This window comes from Spinacia oleracea, chromosome 3, assembly GCF_020520425.1.
Source record: "Spinacia oleracea cultivar Varoflay chromosome 3, BTI_SOV_V1, whole genome shotgun sequence".
Lineage (NCBI taxonomy): Eukaryota > Viridiplantae > Streptophyta > Magnoliopsida > Caryophyllales > Amaranthaceae > Spinacia > Spinacia oleracea.
This window is the reverse complement of record NC_079489.1, coordinates 110,288,391-110,311,102: the sequence shown is the minus strand read 5'-3', so window position 1 is coordinate 110,311,102 and position 22,712 is coordinate 110,288,391. Positions and strand designations below refer to the sequence as shown.

Genomic DNA, 22,712 nt, shown 5'->3' with positions numbered 1-22,712 from the left:
AAACGGTTCGGATTAAGCGGGTTACGCGCTAAAACAGTTCGTATTGTAAACGGATTTTCTCGGGTTCAAACGGTTAGGATTGAAACAGATTGGTCAATAACGGCTTTCAGATCCATTCGGTGCGGGTTGAAATGGATTGGGCTGCTGCTGAACGAGTTTGTTATCGGGTTTCAGATCTTAATCTGGTTAATATTTTTCGGTCGGTTCGGGTTGAATATAATCGGATCGGATCTTGGGGTCCAGCTCGCGGGTTATCAACGGTTTGGGTTTTAAACGATAGGACCAACCCAACGGGTTTAACCAATCGGCTTGAGAATTGACATCTCTCATAATACAGGATGATAACTGATTTTAATACCTAACATGAAATTATGGGCGGTGCGTGAAAAGGAACAAAAAAATTCTACGTATTTTTCTATGTTTCTTTTCTAAATTAATTTAACTTTGCACTTAAAGTTAAAATTTATAAACCATGTATCGCACGGGTCCTATACTAATATCCAGACTAAACGAGAAACTTCAAACGTTTCTATATTTTTATAATCAAATGTAAAAAAGATGAACATTATACGCCCTACGATCTATTCGATTCCCTTCCTATTAAACAATAACTTTTTCTTTTTATTTACTTAAAAAAAGTCTTTTATTATTAACTCGAGTATCAATGCAACACCTAAAAATGTCCAAATTATAGTACCAAAAATTACGGAATCTAGGCATGGAAAAGGGTGGCAAGGTTTTCTAGCTTTGAGCCTTAGAGTCTTCGAGCTTTAAATGTACTCCTAATTATGTGATTAGTATATTGAGTGTATAGCATAATTAACCTAAGTAGTTAAAAGCTCGTTCGGTATGAATCACGGTCAGTTTTCAAATTTTAGTTTTTTTTTGTTTTGAAAGTCATATGATTTAGTATAAATAATGAATTAAAAATAGACTTATTGTCATCATGTTGAATTTAAAAACTGACAACAAAAATCTGAAAATCATTTTTTGTGATTATCATATTTTGTAAAAAACAAAAAACAAAAAACAATACTAAACGGGCCCTAAGCTAATGGTTTGTAATTTGTCCTGACTTAGGTACTAATTAATGATTTAGACAAGGAATTGTATACCTCCTTTGTGGCTAATCAACTGTTTGTAAATGCTTAATTGAATCATATCATTTTTGGTCCATAGATTGTGCAGTGTTGATATGGATCCCAATTTGGGTGGGTATCCCATATTGTTGCGCTCTCCTCTCATGAATTCCATGACCCTCATTTAATCATTCACTCTTTGGCCCTCCCCAACCCCCCACTCCACCCCCACATCTGTCATTCTCTCTTTCATCAATGATTTTTTATTTATTTATAAAACTTCTGATTTTTTTACACTATTCACATCCTTTACTTTGATTATTGTTGATAATTTATAGGATTTTTTGTCATTTAACACCTTAAAAAAATTAGTTTTTGTAATTAAACACCTTACTTATTTTTTATTATATTTAAACACCTTAAAAATCTAAAAATTTATAAATCAACACCGCTTAACGATTTCCATAAGAAAAAAAACGTTGATTTTTAATCATGCTATAACTTCCAAAGCATAATTTGATGGTAGAAGGAGTTGCTTACCACCATATCATGCCTTGGGAACTTTAGCATAGTTAAAAACTAATGTTTTTTCTAACAAAAATTGTCAAGTGGTGTTGATTTCTAAATTTTTTTGTTTTTTAAGGTGTTTAAAAACAATAAAAAATAAGTAAGGTGTTAAATTACAAAAACTAGTTTTTTTAAGGTGTTAAATGACAAAAAAATCCTAATTTATACTCCGTATGTAAAATAAAATATGGTCATTTGAGATATTGGTAGATTCGGTCTCAACATGTATTTTAATTTTTTTATATAATATTTCATTAAAGAGAATTAAAAATATTAATGATCAAAGTGGTTCATTAACATGCATGAAAATAACCAATGTTACGAGTAAAAACAAACGGAAGAAGTATGAAATATTTTTTTTCCCTTCTAAACAGTACGTAGTCGAGTAACTGCATGCATACTCACTTTGTTCCATAAATGATGTTCCAATCTAGGTTTTTGACATTATTCATTGTTGAAAAGAATCTTCTAAATTATTTCCAATATATAAGAAAAAAATATTCATTTGAGATCTTGGTTGATTCATCTCAATGAATATTTTAAGAGTATCAAATTTTTTTAATTTTTAATATTCTGTAATTATAGATAAAAACAATATAAAACGAGAGTTGGCAAACGTAAAAAATATATTGGAACATCTCTATTATATAAGTGAAGATGTGAGGTTATTTTAGTAAATCAATTTTTGGTGTCCCCTTGGATTACTATACCCCCCACACTTATAGAATAGATAATATAACTAGTATAATACCCGTACTATGCACGGTTTATGAAATTCACATATTAATCTACTAATCTAAACAATTAAGAGTGATGATATTAACTTCTCAATCTATATTTAAAAAATATATGAAATAGAGGTGATTGATCAAAATTTAATGATTTAGTATTGACCTACTCGTCAGTCGTCACACTACAAAATTTCAAATCATAAATTTACTTTACTGTTCCGTATAATTTAAACTACGGAATTCATTATTAAAACGTATTTGTTTTCGGGACATATTGTACACCATTAGAAGAATGTTTTTGCGTATGAATTCAATCTTTATTTACGGAGTAGTATTTAGTATTATACTCCCAATTTGTAGTATAGTAATATTTTGAACTGTAGGATGGAACAAAGTTAAAAGAAAAATGATAAATTTATTATTAAAAATAAAAAAAAGTCAGCAAAAGCCTTTATGTATTGATGTATCGTAAAGTGCTCGTTCTTCACCGGCCATTTTCTCTCTCTCTCTCTCTCTCTCTCTCTCTCTCTCTCTTCTCTTCTCTTTCTATTTTTATGGCTTGCAAAAATTAGGATTTCTTAGGCGAAATAGCCAAATTTCTTCAAATTTTGGCTATTTTTTTTTTACGCCTTCTCTGCAATCTTGTCTTGTTTTTGGCGTTTTCTCTTTATAAAACTACATATTTTCAATGTAATAAGTCATACCCCTATGGTGGGTTTGATTCTAATTAATTTTTGTGTGTTCAGTTTAGTTTAGGTTTTTTTTGGTAAAGATTTGTGCAGGGTCGAAAAGGAGGTCAATCTTTTGATTACAATCAGACAAATCGGACGTAAATCATATCTATCACGACTACAACAGATCTATAAACCCCTTGTCGAAGAAGGTTAGGGTATACATAATGTTTGTTCCTAATACCTTGTGTACAAAGGGATGATGCAAGTTTATAGAGATGGAGGGAGTATAAGAGAAGTAGGCATATTATTTCCCATTACTCGTGGCGAGAAAAAAATATTATTATTTGGTTGAACATGTTGGAATAAAGTTCACTCAAGTCTAATATTTAGTTGGGCCTTTTATGCATGGAATATCATGCCAAGGAGTTTCTAAATCCATTCAACCCTCTAAAATCTCATACCACCTTCCCTCTTAGATTTTCAGTAGACATATTACTTCCCATCACTCGTGGCGAGAAAGATAATATTGTTATTTGGTTGGACATGTTTGAGTAAAGTTCATTCAAGTCTAATGTTTAGTTGAGATTTTAGATATGAGATATCATGCTAAGGGGTTTCTAAATACATTTCAATATATCCTCTAAAATCTCATACCACATCCCATCTTAGATTCTAAATTCACCCCCTTTGATTGTACAATCCATTATATAATTGAACCACTGACATATATAGAATGGCATATCGTTTTACATACGTACAATACATACCAAGATCTATAATATGAAACAAAGCAATCCAGACACTCTACTTTGACTTCAGATGAAGTAAATGTATGCAAATTATACGTATAATCTATTAAAAATGAAAGGTCATGAACATCAGATTATAAAAAGTTATTTTAGCTTCCATCATACAACGTATTAGCAATTCTTCTAATGATAGGATCTGATACACTAAATAGATGAATACCTTAACACATTTATTAACATATAAGATCATCTATTTTTTTCCCGCTTATAATGTGTCGTATGCACCACGAAGCTCTTGTTCAGATTTCTTCAATACCATGAAGTCTAAACATTATGGGAAAAGTTATATTACAAAGTATTAAACCTTTTTTAAGCTTAATTGTTGACTCATTAGTCATCCTCCAAAGCATATTGAGAATCCATCACATCAAGTGAGTTGCATATTTTTGCTGGCTGCAAGACACCAGTATTTTGTAACAATGTGTATATTCCAGCACTTCCTTCATCTTCATTTCGATCCCGTAAATCTAGTTAATTAGAGTAGGGGCTTACTATTTACCGCCCTATATTACTCAAAATCGCCCTATTTTTTTACCCATACACCCTCCTTTATTTATCTTCTCATTTATTTACTCAAAGCCAGCACCACCGCCACCACAACGTCGCCGGTGAAAAAACGCGTAGTAATGTTTACATGGCCGAGTCTACCGGTGGAACGTCGAATTCACAAGAATTTTATTTTTGTCCGGAAAAAAATTCAGAGCTTATGCATTTTTAGCTTGTACCATGGTACGGGCTTATGAATTTTAAGCTTGTACCATGGTACCGACTTATGACTTTTTAGCTTCGACCATGGTATAGACTTATGCATTTTAAGCTCCTTCTATTGTACGAGCTTCAAATTCATAAGCCCATGCCATGGTCGAAACTAAAAATTCATAAGTCTCTAATTTTTTTTTCCGAGTAGATTAAATCAAATTCAACAACAAATCAAAACCTTAAATAATATAGACTTATGCATATTAAGCCCATACCATGGCGTAGACTTATGAATTTTAAGTTTCTTCCAAGGTACAAGCTTAAAGTTCATAAGTATATACCATGGTCGAAGCTAAAAACCTTTAAGCTTGTACCATGGTACAAGCTTAAAATTATAAGCCTGAACTACGGTACAAGCTAAAATTGCATAAGTTTCTGGAAAAAAATTCAGACAAAAAAAAATGTTTTTTGTGAATTCGACGTTCCTCCGGTAGACTCGGTCATGTAAACAATACTACGCATTTTGTTGTCGGCGAAGTGGTGGAGCTGGTGCTGACCGGTGGTGTTGGCTTTAATAAATGAGGTGGTAAATAAGTGAGGGTATATGAGTAAATATATGGGGCTGTTTTGAGTAATATAGGGCGGCTTTTAGCGCTCCACTTTGAGTAAGTGCATTAAGATACTAAGAAATGTACAGTAATAATCATCAACTAACAAATAAAAAATTTAAATGATTTAGATCACCATAGCCCCCTTAACAACCTCATTTATTTACTCAAAGCCAACACCACCCAATATATAAATGACAACTTATCCAACAGGAAAAGCCCAAATAAGCATTTTAATCAATCTAACCCCTTAACTAAATTCTTATCATTTTAATCAATCTGTTCATTTGCGTTCGGCTCTATCTGACTTATATGTTTCTTTTTCGCACGCATCGCATTTATATTATAATTTTTTACATGCTATTTCAGGTTTAAATGTAATAACACAAATTTGTTTCTTGTATTTGCACGCATCGCGTACATATAAAACTAGTCATTAAATAACAGAGGGATTTTATTATATGTTCCGAAAAAAAATTGGCAAAGTTTGTAAGATACTAATGATTCTTTTAAACCCTTCGATCCATTTGGAATGATTACATGGGGGTGTATGATTAATCTAATATATATATATATAAGAGCAACTCCAATGGTTAAAAAAGTGGGACAAATTGTTTTTTACCACCTACAAAAATCGAAAAATTGTTTTTTACCACCTAAAAAATCCAAAATTGTATTTTACCACCTAAAAAATAATTAAAACTTGTTTTTTACCACCTAAAAACGAAAAAAATAGATGAAACCTTTATGTATGTCTACCTAATTTAATTTTCCTCCAATTTTATACATTCCTTGTGTGATTTTCTTTAACTCTTTCACCCTTCGCTCTTTATTTCCATTAAATTGTCAATTTTATAAATTAATGGTGGTGAAAAATTATGTAAATTAATGGAAAAAAGGAAGCGGAGAAAGAACATAGAGTTAAATACATGAAATCGTGGAAGAATAGAACATATTAGAAGTATTACCGTTATTGTGACCCCTACATAACATTTTCATCTATTTTTCCGTTTTTCAAGTGGTAAAAAACAATTTTAAATTTTTTTTAGGTGGTAAAATACAAGTTTTAGTTTTTTAGGTCGTAAAAAATAATTTTTCGATATTTTTAGGTGGTAAAAAACTATTTATCCAAAAAAGTGACCTGCTTACAAAAAAATATGAGCATGATGTGAGTAGGTAGTCCGCCATTGGTACAACAATGACATAAGCAACTGTTAAAAACCTTGTAAATATTTTGGGCTACGTAGCTTAAAAAAAATTTAGCTCAAATAAATAAATTATTTAAGTTAAATATTATAGGGGGCTACAAAGTATTGTAGCCCCCCAAGGTGAAATAATTGAAGTTAGAAATTTGATGCGGCAAACTTAGCTAAAACATCTTGTAACTCACCATTGGAGTTGCTCTAAAGGGGAACTTTTTTGGTGAGCATATATTAAAAGCGTCCACGTTTGAATGTCCAGTCACTAATTATTATTTAAATTTTAAGATTTAGGAATTATAAAATAAAGTAAATACGTTTAGGATAAGGAAAAGTGAATTTTTAAAAAGAAAAGATTAAGTCAATATTTAAAAGATATAATTTGATAAATACTTTTCTTATCATTTTATAAAAAGATAAAATCTGATATATGTTAAGATAACTTCATATCCAATGTCAAATTTAATTCATATATAAATTTTTTGACATGATGCATCGGCTGAAACCATGAAAGTCGATGAATGAATTAAACGGCGAAGAATCAAATAATACCACACAACATAAATTAACTCGTGCATTGCATAGGCTTAAATCTAGTACCAAAATATTACTGGATCTTTTAGAAAAACAATTTCACGTTTTTATTAGGTAAAACAATTAATTCATTAAACAAAAATAATCTATTATACGACATCTATAATAAAAATTAAACGTAACAAATACTCCGTTGTAGAGTACAAAATTATGAGGAAGTCCAAATACATGCCTGGCATGTATTTGCAAAAACATGCCAACCCCAAATAAAAAGGTAAATGTAAATGTTAAATATTTTTGGGGGGAAATGTATAACGGAATTGTAAATTTGTAAAACGGGGTGGTGATTTGGCATTGCTGAGTTAGTATTGATATTACAAAAATGGTATTGGTATTACAAAAATGGTACTAAACTTTTTTGAAATGAAATTCATTTTCCTTAAATGGTACTCGTTTTGTACTAAATTTTATAAAGTGGTATTAATATCACAAAAATGGTGCTAAATATTTTAAAATGGTATTCATATTACAAAATTGGTACTCAATTTTTCTATATGGGATCCAAGTTGGCAAACGGGGTTGACTATTCAACAATTTCAAAATGGCTGGAAAATTACAAACAAGCCCATGACATGTATTTCATAATACATGCCTGGCTGCGATTTTGACGCCCTCCAAAATTATTTAGATCAAATAAAATTCTAATTCGGCAAAATCATAACCGTTGTGGATGTCATGTTATTCATTAATTATTAATATATAGATACCTATCTACGCATCTATGCGTGCATACTAGATAAAACGACGTCGTTTCTGGATTAAAGATCACCTCCATCATAATATCACCCATAAATTCAGCATATACCCATTTTCTCTCTCCTCTAACCTCTCACCATCTTCTCTCTCATCAACTCCATTTTCTCTCTCCATTTTTTTTACTGATATGGCAAATCACCGGCGGCGCCACCACCACCTCCATCATAATATCACCAGCTACATTGATTTTCTCGGTGGTTTCTCCCAGCAATTACCTCCATCGTCGGCGTTATGTTTCTATGTTTCTTCGTCCTTTCCTTTTTCGCTCCTCGTCCTTCTCGCCTCCTTCACCGTGGTCGCACTCGCAGCTAGCTCATCCTCCTCATCTGTAATCTCTCTTTCTCTCTCCTTCTCCGAAACTGCGATTGCAATTTGTTGAGTTTTTGCTAAAATTAATTAGTGGTTTTTGTAATTATTTGTCGGAGTTTGGATCTCTTCCGTTCCGGTTAGAACATTTGTTGCTCTCTCGATCTTTTCAGAGAGCAAGGAACACGAGATTGACGGAGCTGAGCTAACGAATATGATTTGATATTGATTTAGGTCAGATGTTCTTGAGCTTCTGGAGCTGATTCATCGTCGGCGATTTATAAATCTCATAGATGCGTGAATTACCTCAGGAAGCACAATTTTAGTTTTGTAAAGAAGCCAAAAAAGATGATGCAGAGGATGCAATGATCTAATTTTGTGTTCAGTTGCTTTATGGTTCGTGCTCAAGTACACATGGTACATTTCATCCCTTTGTGTTTTCATTTCCTTTTCATTACTATTGTAATGTGGCTAATAGAAGAAAAAAAATGTTGATTGTCCTTTTTTATGGTTTGTGCCTGTCAGAAATTGTTGAATGGTAATTGTCATGTACTCTATGAATTTTGATATTAACAAATGTTACAATAACATAATATATCCCGGTTAATGTTCACGAATAAGAACCTTTTTTGTGTGATGTTCAATTTCTCAGAACTTATGTTCAACTTATAAAGAATCATGTTCAAATAAATTCAAATTGTAAAATTAATATATGTTCAATATTTTTGTGTTATGTTCAGTTTCTCAACTCTCGTGTTCAACTTATAAAGAATCACGTTCTACGAAATTCAACTTATAAAAGTCATGTTCACAAATAATAACATTTTTGTGTGATGTTCAGTTTTTCAACTCTCGTGTTCAACTTATAAAGAATCATGTTCAATTTTACGCAAAATATGATACCGAATAGTTCTTCGATCGTCATCGTCGCTGTTTTTTTGCGTAATTCTCTTGCTCCCAATTTTAACCTTTAAAGATTAAATTAAGCTCTTATTTTTATAAATTCTAATTTGATTTTTCGAGGGTAATTTTAGTTAGGTTTGGTCTATTCCTGTTAGTTTCCAGTATCTTTCATCTCCTTGCTTGTGGTGACAATCATATAGATATATTATTGATCTATTGATAGCCTGGGAAATGCACTTAATGAGCGGATAGCTTTCTGTACACTGTCGATTGAATGCTGCTAATCGCTAACTCTTCAAATTAAGATCTTATTTGATTTAAAATTTTCATGTTCAAATTAATATTGCCGATGAAATAAATAATAACACTTTTGAGTGATGTTCAGTTTTTTAACTCTCTTGTTCAACCTATAAAGAATCATGTTCAACTAATAAAACGATATGTTCAATACTTACTAATATATTTTCTATACTGTTGTGTGATGTTCAGTTTCTCAAGTCTCATGTTCAACTTATAAAGAATTAAGTATGAGTTTGTTAGGATTGTTGTTATTGGTGGTTGTACTTGTGGTAATTATTGCTGAATATTAAATATGAGTTTGTTGTGTTCAATTTATAATTTATCATCTTTAACTTATAAAAGATGATGTTCACAAATAATAACACTTTTGTGCGATGTTCAGTTTTTCAACTGTCGTGTTCAATTCATAAAGAATCAGGTTTTATTTACACAAAATCATGTTCAACTAAATTTAACTTATAAAATTAATATATGTTCAATATTTTTGTGTGATGTTCAGTTTCTTAAGTCTCATGTTCAACTTATAAAGAATTATGTACAACTAAATTTAACCTATAAAACTAGTATGATAATTTCAAAAGCATTTTTTATGTAGGTGCTCAGTATTCTTTAATAATGTTCAGATTTTATAAGCAGATGTTCATTATTCTTTACTAAAAGATCAAAAGTGGCATTGTCTAAAAATTTCCATGTTCAGTTTATAATTCATCATGTTCAACTTATAGAAGATGATAGTTCACAAATAAGAACATTTTTGTGTGATGTTCAGTTTCTCAAGTCTCATGTTCAATTTTTAAAGAATCATGTTCAACTAAATTCAACTTATAAAACTATGATATATTCATAAATAAGAAACACTTTTGTGTGATGTTCAGTTTCTCAAGTCTTATATTCACCTTAAACAGAATAATGTTCAACTAAAAACATTATGATTTTCTTGCAGGAAGGTAAATGTTAATAAGAATGCGGCAACGAAAGAAAAAAAATTGATTTAGAAATGGAAGATATGGTATGAAGAGATGTTGTAAGAATTGAAGAAGAATTGAAGGCAGAAGCAACAAGAAAAGAATCTGGAAATAAGGTCGCAGATAGAAAGAGAAAAGAGACCGATGTACATAAAAAGTGAAAGCCGAAAGGAAGGAAGCAGAAAAATTAGAAGCATATAGAAAGAGAAAATTGGAAGTAGAAGTAAATAAATGAAATGTTCATTTTTTAAACATGAATGTTCATTTGTGTGTTTTTTATGTGTGCTTCTTGTATCTTACTCAAATGTTCAAATTTTTTTTTAGGAAAACAAGTGTGATAAAAAAAAGTTTTTTTAAAAGAAAAATTCAAAATTCAAAAAAAAAAAAAAAGAGGACACAAAATAATGAACTAAAAAAAGAAAGGAGAAATCACACAAAACTGCTAAAACGAAATATTTGTAGCTCATATGCATGCAGAATTGCATGCATAGGTATGCAGCCAAAAATTTGGGTGTTATTCATTACTAAGGGACTGGAACAAATTAATTTGGGATGACATTATATGATTTCATAGTACTATGAAAAATATCATTACTTTTAACTTCTCTACAAGGCACAATTAGACGAGTTGGAGCATGTCATTTTCGTATAGGAAAATTCAGCAACATAAAAGACCTCCTTCTCTTTCATTTAACAAAATCGATTCTTATTAATCAAATTTTACTATTTCATAATAATAATAAAAAATTACCTTAATTCATCCATAAACCCAAACTTTCTTATGAATCCTAGTTTGTTTTTATATTTTTATTGTTGTTGTTGTTGTCAGTGGCGAATTATGAACAGTTTTACGAAGGGAGTCAGTAAAAGAATTAGGCAATATTAAAACTAAAAAATACACTACATAATTTTTCGTCTGGGGGCTGAGCCCACCCATACTATAACTAAGAACCGCATTGACTATTGTTATTGTCGTTGGTGTAGATAAAGAAAAAGAACCCTACTGAACTAATACCTTTCGGAACATATCCAATCAACTTTTAGTTTGATAAGTCGATAGAGATATTCTGTATGTATAGTTGTGATATGTTTGGTTGATTCAAAGTTCAAAGACAGCATAAGTTACCCTTTTTCTCTTTAAGTGGGTCATCTTTGACTCCATCACTGTCATTAATTTAGAATTAGTGATGAATGCAGGAACATATTAGAGGGTAATGTTTAAGTGGGGACCAAACTTTACAATTATGCTAATGTATGCAATACAACTACTGTATGCAATATAGCCCAACTTCACTATCCCACTATCTTAATCTTCTCCAATACTTAGATGTTTGGTTTCTATTGTTTTCTTCTCTCTTTTCTTCTTTTCCTTATTTCTCTCCCATGTCTCATGTGTTTTGTCTCCCTCTTTTTTAATGATAAAATTCCCTCTTATCACCTTCTCCTTCAAAGCACGCCTCTAACGTAGGGCAACACTTGAGCTTTTTTCTACTAGTGATTAAGATAATACCGATACTTTATACTTCATATTACATACATTGTATACACTTTCTCTTTTGCGTTTTATGCTTTGTTATCTTCACCTTGTTTAATCTTATTCTTCTAGTTTCTGATCTGGTCTGATAGAAAGTTTTAATGAGAATAAGATGGAGAGAACAAAGGCTAAACCCTTATTTTATTTTAGGTAACATTTTATCTTCTCTTTTTATGTAACTTTCTTTGGTAGATTATTCCCATTCTCCAAACAAAATAAATAATAAAAAAAATTCCCATTCTTTCATTGGTTCATTCTTTCTTTCTTTCTTTCTTTCTTTTACGTTCCATGATGAGAGAGATTGGAATGTCAATCCCAGAATTGTTCAGATGTCCAATAAGCCTAGAAATGTTCAGTGATCCTGTGACACTTAGCACAGGACAAACTTATGACAGGCCATGTATTCAGAAATGGCTTGGTGCTGGAAATCTCACATGTCCTGTTACAATGCAGAAGCTTCAAGATTCATCAATGGTGCCTAATCACACCCTTAAACATCTAATTGATCAATGGGTTTTCAAGGGTAATCTTCATTATCATCAACTTAATCATGATTTTTCCAAAGTGGGTTCTTCAAAAAATGTTTCCTTTTCTTCATTGAAGGATACCCTTCAATCTAAGGGTTCATCTTTGGAGCAGAGATTACAAGTTTTAGAGCAAGTAAGATTGTTTTCAGAAGATTTGCCTAGGAAAAATGAGGGTTTAATCCAAATGGGTTTCTTCTCATTGATGTTGGGGATGATTTTTGGTGCAAAAATTACCCAAGAACTTATGAATTTGGTGGAGAAATCACTTATTTGTGCCCTAAAATTGATGCCCTTTTCAAATTTGGGGGATTTGAATATGCTCATGGAAGAAGAATCCAAGTTTGAAAATTTCAAAGTTTTACTCCAACAAGGAAGTTGTATGGTCAAAATTGCTTTGTGCAGCATAATAGAGAAAGTTTTCCTACAACAATCTCTAGCAATTATAAAAGAGTTAGCTACCAAGATTGGCAATGATAGCAAAATACTCAAAGGTATGGTTGTATACATTGATGATCATCAACATAATCCCGACCTCGCCGAGGCCGGGATTAAGGCCATATTAACCTTATCATCATCACAAGAACCGGCATACCGAGAAAACTTGGTAAAAGAAGGGGTGGTTCATTCATTAGTGACATACATTTTGGAGGTGGAGGACAAGGAGTTGGCACCAAAGGCAACAAAAGCGCTTGAATTAGTGCTTGTTTTGGAAAGTGGTAAAGAAGCATTTTTGGTAAATGAGGTGCTAAATTGTGGTGTTAAGGCACTAATTAAGATGGTATTTAGAGTATCAGGAGATGATCAAGGGAGTGAAAGTGCAGTTAATTGTCTAATGATATTGTGTTGTGAATCAATGGAGGTTAGAGATAAGTCCATTTCTGGTGGGGTTTTGACACAATTGCTGTTTTTGCTGCAAAGTCAGTGTTGTGTTCGGGCCAAGAACCGGGCCAGGATGCTGTTAAAGCTGCTTAGATCCATGTGTGCTAAGGACCCAATACATGTGTAGTAGGATGAAATCATAATTATAAAGTGTTTGTTCTTTTTTGCACTTTGTAATCCTTGTGTTGGCCCTCATGGAAATGAATTTCGGAAGTTATTGTTTGTTGAAATGAATTAGGAAATTTAAGTAAATAAATTTGATAAAAAAAAAAAGTTTATTGAAATTGCTGTTCTAGTTTTTTTAATCTTTTGATAATGTAACTTATATCGCGAATTAAAGATAACTCGTTTGTATATGTTTTGGATACAGCCTATTCAACACTCCATAATCCCCTAAAGATAATCGAATCAAACCAAGGGGAAGATAGAAGCACTAACCATATTTCACCCCTAGGTTTAAGTTCACGTGAAAATTGTATTATCTTCATGTTTTCTTTTAATTAGTTGTTTAAGAAGCACATTAAGTGTTTTTTATCAAATTGATTTCTTATGTACTTTAAAAGAAGTTAAACGGGTTCCATAAACGGCTTATTGTATTCATAGAGGAATATGTGAATGTGTTATCTCATGTTACTATGTTAGTCAGATACAAAGATAAGTTGCGGCAATTAAATATGAGTACAACATAGGAGAGTAGTTATTATGAGTAATATTAATTATAATCATATTCGTTAGTTAAACTATGGCAACAAAATAGTGAGACATAGATAAGCATTGTTCATATCGATTTGTGAGGTATATTATCAGACACTTGAACGCATACGGAATATCTACATACCAAAAGTGAAAAGTGTAAGGTCTAACGCCATGATCGAGATATCCTTCCTGTGAAAACTCAGAATTTGCTTTACCTCTAACCTTGCAATAGGAGACGCACCTTAAGGAAGCAAGGAAAGTCAAACCAACCCTCCCCGTTCAAGATTTCAAGGTAGGGACAAAAGCCGGTCGGAAAATTTTATAGTGTATTTTTAGTTACGCCCCCCTAAAATTTGTGTATAATTGTATAATTACATAGTATATTGTTTAATTTTTTTCTACCGGCCCCCCTCGTAAAACTGTTTAAGGTCCGACACTGGTGTTGTGTTCACTATTTCTCATAAAAAATTCTCTTTGAGAATATTAAACGAGGACATACTCACATACTTAATCCCAAATTTCCTAATCACCTTTTTATCTTTAATCCATCTATTGGTTGATCAAAGCACTACAAAAAGACATTAACTATACATTGTCAAATCATGTTTGTACTATTTATTTTTAAATTGTGCACGTGTTCTCTTTTTTATACTCCGTAGCATATAAACCGAATTTCATCACTAATAAATACGTCGTATAACATTATAACATATCGATATCTCTGTTATATACTCCCTCTTTCCCTTCATACTCGCATCGTTTTGACTTTTTGCACTATTCACATAATTCACTTTGACCTTATTTTATTTCCAGTATATGAAAACAAAATGTTAGTATATATAATATATTGTTGGCTTCATCATAATGTATATTTCAAAATCTTAAAAATTTTATAGGTTTTCATAATATGTAGTTAAAGATATTAGTGGTCAAAGTTATGCATTGACAAGCGTCTCCAGTCAAAATGGTGCGAGTATTAAGGGACAGAGGTAATAAACCAACTAACCCAAAGATTGGCCGAGCCTGTGGCCATTTCCTTTATGTTAAAAATAAAAGAAAATTGGGAAGCTAATATTCCACCTAAAAGGCTATAACATCAAACTTGCCTTTACTTAATTTTTACTCCTTGTGTTAAAACAATAATAAATTATAGTCCCTATTCTTATAAAAACTAATGCTTATTCCGTGACAATGGGGCAACATGCTTACTTTATGCCTTTTATTACTCTCTTTATTACTTTGTACTCTTTTTATGTTTTTATTGACACTTTTGCATGTAATGAGTTTTTATTATACATTAGTTATTTTTTATTATACATTAGTTGGTTGTCTTATTAAATCACTTGTTGCAAATGAACCACTCCTTTTGAAGTTATTGAACAAGCCTCCATAACTAAAAAACTATGGTTAATGATACAACATATAAGATACATCCGAGTCACATTTTCCCCTTACAAGGAGAAAATGTGAAAAGGGTCATTACCACTCACGGACATAATAGTGTATCTGGATGCACCTAATAATTTCAAGACTACGGATACAAGTTAATTATCACCTATATTATAAAAGTAATCACCAAACCAGTCACAAGCGTATAAAATATATCTTAAAAGACCATGTTTCATGGGAAAGAATACTCTTCTCTCAAAGGTTTCTTGTGCACACAGTGCGCCTATAGCTAGGTGAACCTAAATATATTATGCTCGTTTTGAAGATTTTAAAATGAGAATAAAAAAACTTGTGTAATACACCATTTTTTTTTTTTGGTTCTACTACGAGGAGTTCCCACCGCCTTCGGCGAGTAGACTAATCTCTCGCGGGAGTTTGCAAGTACACCATATGGTAAATGTATCTGAGCTTATAATAGAAAATTAAAGTCATGTTTGTAGAGAGTAAAAGCAAGATGGAATACACAAAGAATCGCCAAAATTAGGCCAACATCAGTACATCACCGATGTAAAAATGTAAAGAAACAAAAATGGGAAAATGAATCATGATTATTGACCATCAATGTCACGCTTCCCTCTACACCAAGTTTTTCGTCCATTTTAAATTTTGTAAGTTGGCCCACGCCACAGTTCCACCAAAAAAAGATCCCTACTAAATTGAATGGATCAATTAAGGTCTATGTCTCTAATTAAAATACCTTTCTCCCATACTAATCTTGAACATGTTTTGGTAGCCACAAATTATCTACTCGCGACCTGCCTGAAAAGTTGTTTGATTGACAAGAACATACTCATAATTAGCCAAAGGAGTCCAGCACTTCACTTCTTTCTGATTTTACGATGTGTAGTTCATAAAAAACCGAAGAGTGTGCACGGGTAAACACCATAACGCAAAGAATACGAATACAGAATGCATGTATATTTCTAGTCCTCCATGTTAGTATCCTAGTTAACTTCACATCAAGGCATAACAAAGGACATGACCAGTCAATAGTACTCATATCAAAGTTCAAAACAAACGGAGAAATTATAAGAGAACATTACAAAATCCAATTTTAGTTAATGGAACATAGCATTTACATAGAAACCACCCAGCCTCAACCCACACATCCAGAAGAAAGGGGAAAGTAGAACTAGAGTGTAAAACCTGCAGAATTAGCAACAGCCACTTGCAGACTCATCAGCCTCGGGTGGTTTTTGCTTGAAGATGTTTTTCTTTACACCAGCTGAGCCCTCGGCTAAAAGGCTAGGTGTGTCTAAAATCTGCATTTTCACCACAAAAATTCACATCATTTTCAATTTTTTCATCATTTCACAGGACCAATATATCATGAACAGATAAAACAGACTGAAGTGAGCTCTTATGTGCTGTTGTTTAGATCTAAACTAGTGTCAAACACTCGGATTCGGTCCAACATACATATCTGCTGAAGTATACTCAAGCTAGAAAAAGCTACCTAGACAAGTTGAGCAACGCTTACAATCGGTCGTATTACATCAGAGTGAACTGAAATCATAAACTTTGGCTCAACTTGGAAGTAAAAACAACATCAGATATTCGTTGAAAAATAAAAGGTCAAGTCCCAAAATTTCTTCATTTTTGTTTTATACACCCCAAGATGGATGAAATTATAGATGCAGTATAGGTATCCGTAAGATTAATAATAGCAGGCAAAAGAAAGTGCACTCCTAATTTCTTCAATCCTTGTGCAAATACAAAATGAAAAAGAAACTTTGAAATGAAAGAATCAGCAAGAAAGCCTTACCTTCAACACAAGCTCCTCAAAGCATTGCTGCACATTTACGCGTGTTTTTGCACTACATTCAATAAATAAGCATCCATACTCTCTTGCAAAGTCAATTCCTTCTTTCTTCGTTACAACTCTTTCACTTTCCTAACAGACAGCATAAAAAGTTGGTGATTCAGATAAGGCGCGCAGTGTCAACAAAGATAATATAAATTCAACTCCCATAAATATTAGCAACAATGTCACACTGCAATTGCAACTTGAATAATTAAACTTGTTCCATTTATCATACAAGTTATTCTCCAGATAGAAGGATAAAAGGGTGCAGAGGTTCAGCAATAAAAACTTCAAAAATCTCAGCTCTCTCGGGTAAAAAATGTAAAATCCTTGTTAACATTTGGTTGCACAGACTATACAAGAATTGTCACAACCTAGACAATCATTATTATCCTTTTCCCCTTTCTTTCTGTTGAAGGATAATGACCTAATTTCTGTTAAAAGAGTAAACGAAACTCCAAGCACTTGGGCCAAAGGGCATTAATGACTGAAACTCCTGCTAACAAAGTAAATAATCATTATAAACTAAAAGACCTTTATTCATCGTTCTCGAACAAGGAACCTGGGGGCAATGGAATATGAAAGGGAGTGGGGGAGAACAGAAGCAAGATATATGAGAGCAGCACACAAAAGGGGTGAACACTGAGTACCTTATCAACTTTATTTCCGACAAGCATCTTGATACAATCTTGGTTAGTCGAATAGAGATCAATTTCCTTTGCCCATATGTCACGGAGATTAGTAAATGTATCCCTCCTTGTCACATCGTACACTGTTACCATCATGTAAAGCAACGTCAGTTACCCAATTAAAAAAAAAAAACCACAGAGCTCAACCAAGTTTTATAAGTATGCTACACCAGGACAAGTATCATACGAAAAACGCCCAGAGCCTTGAAGTATAAATCCCATAAGTCACTGATCAGTATATAAAAAAGCGCAAGGCGAACTAAGGCGATGGAGTCCTAGAGCCTAAGCGCAAGGCGCGCGCCTCGTCAAAATGAAGTACACTTTTTAAAAATTAAGGGGGGGTTGATTTTTAAATGATTTTTTGTAGGGAATAGGGGTGTAGGTGGGGTAGTAGGTAAGTGTGAGAAATAATATAATATTGGTAAAAAATTTCATTTATAGAAGCGGTGCAAGTATTAAGAGACGGCCCGAAAAGGAAAGCGGTGCAAGTATTAAGGGACGGAGGGAGTACTCTGGAGATGGGGTCTTCTTCAAGATTCAAGAATCAACTGTCTGGTCATTCAAGGAGCCAGGGCCGGCTGATGTCTTCTTCTTTTCTCTTTTCTTTTGGACTCTTGGCCCACTTTCTATTGTTAAGGATTTATATGAACAACATAAAAAAGAAGCTTCCAACAGAAAAAAGAATTTTAATGAAGCGCAGAAAAGCACGCTTCACGCGCTTCAATGCACTTCTTACAAAACACTTCGCCTAGGACTAATTAAGCGCTTCAGCGTTTAAGCGCTCTTTTGCATACATTGTCACTGACAACTTAGATAAAGAACAGAAGCACCCAAACAATCAGCCTATGTCAAAGTAACTTCTTTCTATGCCAAGTTAACTTCACAAACTATACCAAAAAAAATAGATAGCAAGATCATCCAATATTCACGGTTATCCAACGTGGAAAGATGCAACTACAAATGAAATGAAACATCCCACGGGAATTTAAAACCAACATTCAACAACTCATCATACAGCAATATCATAGTAAAAGATACGAAGTATACAAAACCAAGGTAACTGGTAACACGACTGTTCCTCTATCATGTACTATTTTGGTGGACCAACGAATATAAAATAGAATTCTTGCTGCAAGATCAATAAAGAAACGGTTTGATGATTACAAACTTCCAAGCAAAATATAAACATAAGTTCCATGAGATTAGACCACATAACCTGCCTAGCATAGATAAACAATAGACTAAAATGGGAAAGAAACTAAAGTTTACCCATGATGATTCCTTGTGCTCCTCTATAGTAAGAGCTTGTTAATGTCCTGAATCTTTCTTGACCAGCTGCAAGAAAGTAAATAGAATTCCATTAGAAAATACTTCAAATACATCAGTAGTATTTTTATGCAAATCTTTCACATAATGAAATAAAAAGGACTTGACAAATCCAATAATCTTTAACAAAGGAACATAACAAAACCAAAAGAAAAATCACTACAGAAACATCGGTGAAAATCTTTTCTACATACCAAGTCAATAGCATTGGTAGGACTACAAATTAAATCAAATAAAGATGAGGTGAGCACCACAACACAAGCCTATGCTGCAGTGGAGTTTTGAAATTATGTTACAGAATGGCATATTGTCGAAGTTGATTATCAATGGAGAAATGATACACTATTCTGGTCTCAATCATTGGCTCTCTTCTCTAGACTTAATGAGAGCCACTAAAGACTAAAGAGGCATTTGGTAATACTGTCTGGGTAATGAATTAGGCTATGCGTTTCACTAGAAATAAGATGATCTGGTCTGAACTTTTTTAAGGTATGTACCGTATGTCCTGGTCTAATATGATATCTTGTTTTGATTGAACTTGAACCGTATTCTTTATACTAATATAAGAAAAAGAAAATTTCTTAAGTGGGATCTAGTTAGATTCATCTTATTGTGTTGTCAAATATCTAATTTCATAATTTTTAGTAATACAAAAAAGATTGGTAAGATTCAAAAGGACATAAGAGGATTTGTCTAAAACTCTAAAATCTAAGTCTTTATACTATAGTCTGATTTTAACAATAATAAGTCAACACGTTCTCGAAATCAGATGACGAGAACAAACCTAATGGAAAACTGAAAACTCTTGGCATAACGTCATGAAACAAGCCGACTAGACCTTCACAAGGAGATTTACATGTTTCTCGATATAGCTACTTCAAAAATAACCAATAACAAGAACAACTTCTCCCTAGAACTGAGCCACGCAAGAAGTTTCACAACATCCAGTAACAAAAAGAAAAAGAAAAAAGAAACTGAACTACATTGACCTCATGCAACAAAGCCATTGAATAGTGCCCATGATATAATTTAAGAAGGCATGAATGGATGTCAGAAAATTGAAGAAAAGAACAGCTGTAAAATAATTATTCAAGAAAGTCTGGTAAATAGGTGCATATAGTGGGAGCAAGGCATTGTTACCTGTATCCCAAATTGCAAGCTTCAGCTTTTTGCCTCCAAGATTTACATACTTGACCTTAAAATCAACACCTACATGATAACAAGTGAAACAATTTGAAAAAGATAGCCGGTAAAGCCACAATAGACACTGCTATAATGAACATATAAACCCAGAGAAAATGAACCTTCATAAGATCTGAATTATGTTAATAACGTATACAATCTTTACTAAATGACATACTATATAGTATGCCGGTCCCCTCAAATTTATGACACGTAGTAAATGAACCTTCTAGATATATAAATCTGAGTCAACCCATGATCCTCACAAGTTGATCGTGTTCAGTTGTCAGAGAAATCCAGATCTACTAATTACTAAACAAATAAGGATATCTATCAAACGCAAAGCTTTAAGAATTTTGAGCTACGATCCCTAAACTTGGATAGAACCATACATGTAACAAATTTGGAACATCAGACTAGGGTATTGGTCCAAGACCTTGACATGGATATTCTTAAACTTGGAGAAGTAGGGAGATGGTTACAAGAGTCCAAAGTTACGATAAGGACATGTGTACAAGGATACTTTCCTTAGTTGCAGAAGTATAGATAAGTATCCCCTTTCTTGGTCAAATTTGAGTGTCCAAATATCCATACCAGTTTGGAGAGTCAGGTATCCGACATGGATACTTGTGCTGAAATGAGGAGCCTGAGCATCATAGTCTTTGAAACATGAAAACTAACTTTAAGTTGTGAAACAAAACTTTCCAAAGTCTCCGGCTTGACAGTTGATATATAAAACCAATCTATCATAGCGGCAAGCGTAGCTTTATGTAAAAGCATGTGTTAGACGAGCTTTGTTGACAGGCCCGCCAATACAAAAAAGACCCTTAGAAAGGCTAATTCAATGAGGTATACAACATATTTGTCTGGAGCAAGCCACATGACAGGAAAGCCTATCTTCTTTTCCGTCCTACACCTTTGCTCCTGGACTATAATGTGTGGTATCATTGGCAAACCAGTATGTTAATGCTTGAAACATGCCCAGTATATCTATTTCTTTACTCGAATTCACTCCCTTTAAAAAAAAAAAAAAAAATCTAGATTAGCAAATTGCATGCTCGTCTATGATAAGGCCCTTCCCTCTCTGCTAGAAGCACTGCAAATGCTGCTACAACTCAACTAAAATACTTCCCACTCTGGTGAGTTCTTGAGAATACTCCATTATTTCTTACATCCTCCACTGACCCATAAATCGTGATACCTACAAACTTCCATTCTCCCTTCGCTTCTCACCAATTCAGCAAATTTCATAATCTATTGTCCTTTTCCTTAACTTTCGGGCTAAATCATTGTTGTACAGAACACAATATATTCCACCCCTCCCTGCCACCCATAGCAAAAGCTCGAAATTTCCTCACATATACACTCGCATCCTTTCGTGTTTTATATTCCTCAAACTCCCAACACGAACGTATACATTCTCATTACACAGCTCCGAAACAGACTATAACCCATAATCTTGCCTGAAAATACTGTCGGTAATTGTAATTAGCAGTTTCCCAAATAATTGTCATATGCAATGGTTTATAGGGTGAGTAAAACTCCGTCTAATTCAAGTTTTTCACATTTACGCGTAACCAATGCTTTAGACAACTACACAAATCAAAACTCATCAACACAAAATGAAAGCGAATAAAACTCCATTTATCCCGAAACCCTAAAATTGCCTAAACAAAAAATTGAAAATAAATTATAATTACGTAAAACGCGTACCAATCGTGGGGGAGAGATCTTCAAACGTATCGGAAGTGAAACTCAACAAAAGACTACTCTTTCCAACACCAGAATCACCAATCATCAACAATTTAAACAAGTAATCGAATTCTGGCGAATTTGAATCCATCTTCCTTCAAAAATGAAACAGAAAATAAGCTTTTAAAAAGGCAATTATTCAATAGAATGGAAGAAAGAAAAAAACAGAGATAAACATTGATTTTTACCTGTGTAATTGTAACAATGGATGGTAATGTGAAGATCAAAGAGAAAATTAAAGTATCAGATTTTCTGAGGAGAGAGAGAGAGCGAGATCGGTGAAGATCGGAAGGGAGAAGAACCGTCGAGAATAAAAGCAATGACCGCTTTTTGACTTTGCTGCTTGAGGCTCCTGCACACTGCCACCTCAATATTATTACACTAAAAAATTAAACATAAGGATCTAGGGAGGGTTTCTAAACCTCAAGTGACATGTGGACACAAGTGATCCAAATACAATCATCTTGAATACCAATATATAATATGTCAGTACTAAAATGCAAAATTGCTTAGAAATACCACCAATATAAGTCATATGTGTTATTATTGGTATTCACATAATTTGTATTGGTACTAACATATTCTGTATTGGTACTCCAAATTCTGTATTGGTACTCACTTGTGTCCAATATGGACACAAGTCACTTGTGACAAAGATTTCCTCAAGGATCTAGTGCTTCGATG

General features: G+C 33.0%; 2 protein-coding genes and 1 long non-coding RNA gene across 5 annotated transcripts; 2 read left to right on the top strand and 1 right to left on the bottom strand.

Moving 5' to 3' along the window:
• Positions 1-7,744: 7,744 nt before the first annotated feature.
• Positions 7,745-10,683, top strand: LOC130469265 (uncharacterized). Of its 2 annotated transcripts, none has more exons than XR_008929696.1 (3): positions 7,745-8,044; positions 8,262-8,439; positions 10,169-10,683. It is a non-coding gene; the product is annotated as an uncharacterized lncRNA (long non-coding RNA). The 2 variants fall into 2 exon arrangements; XR_008929695.1 differs by having other exon boundaries at positions 8,257-8,439.
• A 1,332-nt stretch (positions 10,684-12,015) lies between these two features.
• LOC110790296 (U-box domain-containing protein 26-like) lies at positions 12,016-13,257 on the top strand. Its single transcript, XM_021995079.2, has one exon. It carries the CDS (start codon positions 12,016-12,018, stop codon positions 13,255-13,257), a length of 1,242 nt encoding a protein of 413 aa, XP_021850771.2.
• Positions 13,258-16,242: 2,985 nt separating this feature from the next.
• On the bottom strand, positions 16,243-22,403 carry LOC110790305 (ras-related protein RABC1). 2 transcript variants are annotated; one of them, XM_021995086.2, is made up of 7 exons: positions 22,217-22,403; positions 21,990-22,119; positions 20,235-20,303; positions 19,038-19,103; positions 17,730-17,851; positions 17,041-17,169; positions 16,243-16,537 (listed from the first exon to the last, which is right to left on the bottom strand). In XM_021995086.2, the coding sequence occupies exons 2-7, from the start codon at positions 22,117-22,119 to the stop codon at positions 16,430-16,432; spliced, it is 624 nt and encodes a 207-aa protein (XP_021850778.1). In that variant the 5' UTR covers positions 22,217-22,403; the 3' UTR covers positions 16,243-16,429. The 2 variants fall into 2 exon arrangements, with proteins under 2 accessions (XP_021850778.1, XP_021850777.1); XM_021995085.2 differs by having other exon boundaries at positions 21,990-22,123; positions 22,217-22,402.
• Between the last annotated feature and the right edge of the window lie 309 nt (positions 22,404-22,712).

What these genes read in the sequence shown, in the direction of transcription:
- LOC110790296 (XM_021995079.2), top strand. Translation starts at nt 12,016, where the DNA reads ATGAGAGAGATTGGAATGTCAATCCCAGAATTGTTCAGATGTCCAATA.
- LOC110790305 (XM_021995086.2), bottom strand. Translation starts at nt 22,119, where the DNA reads ATGGATTCAAATTCGCCAGAATTCGATTACTTGTTTAAATTGTTGATG. An exon ending in TCGGAAATAAAGTTGATAAG is followed by an intron (nt 17,170 to 17,729) that starts GTACTCAGTGTT and finishes GCTGTCTGTTAG; the next exon opens with GAAAGTGAAAGAGTTGTAAC. An exon ending in TTGAGGAGCTTGTGTTGAAG is followed by an intron (nt 16,538 to 17,040) that starts GTAAGGCTTTCT and finishes GTGAAAATGCAG; the next exon opens with ATTTTAGACACACCTAGCCT.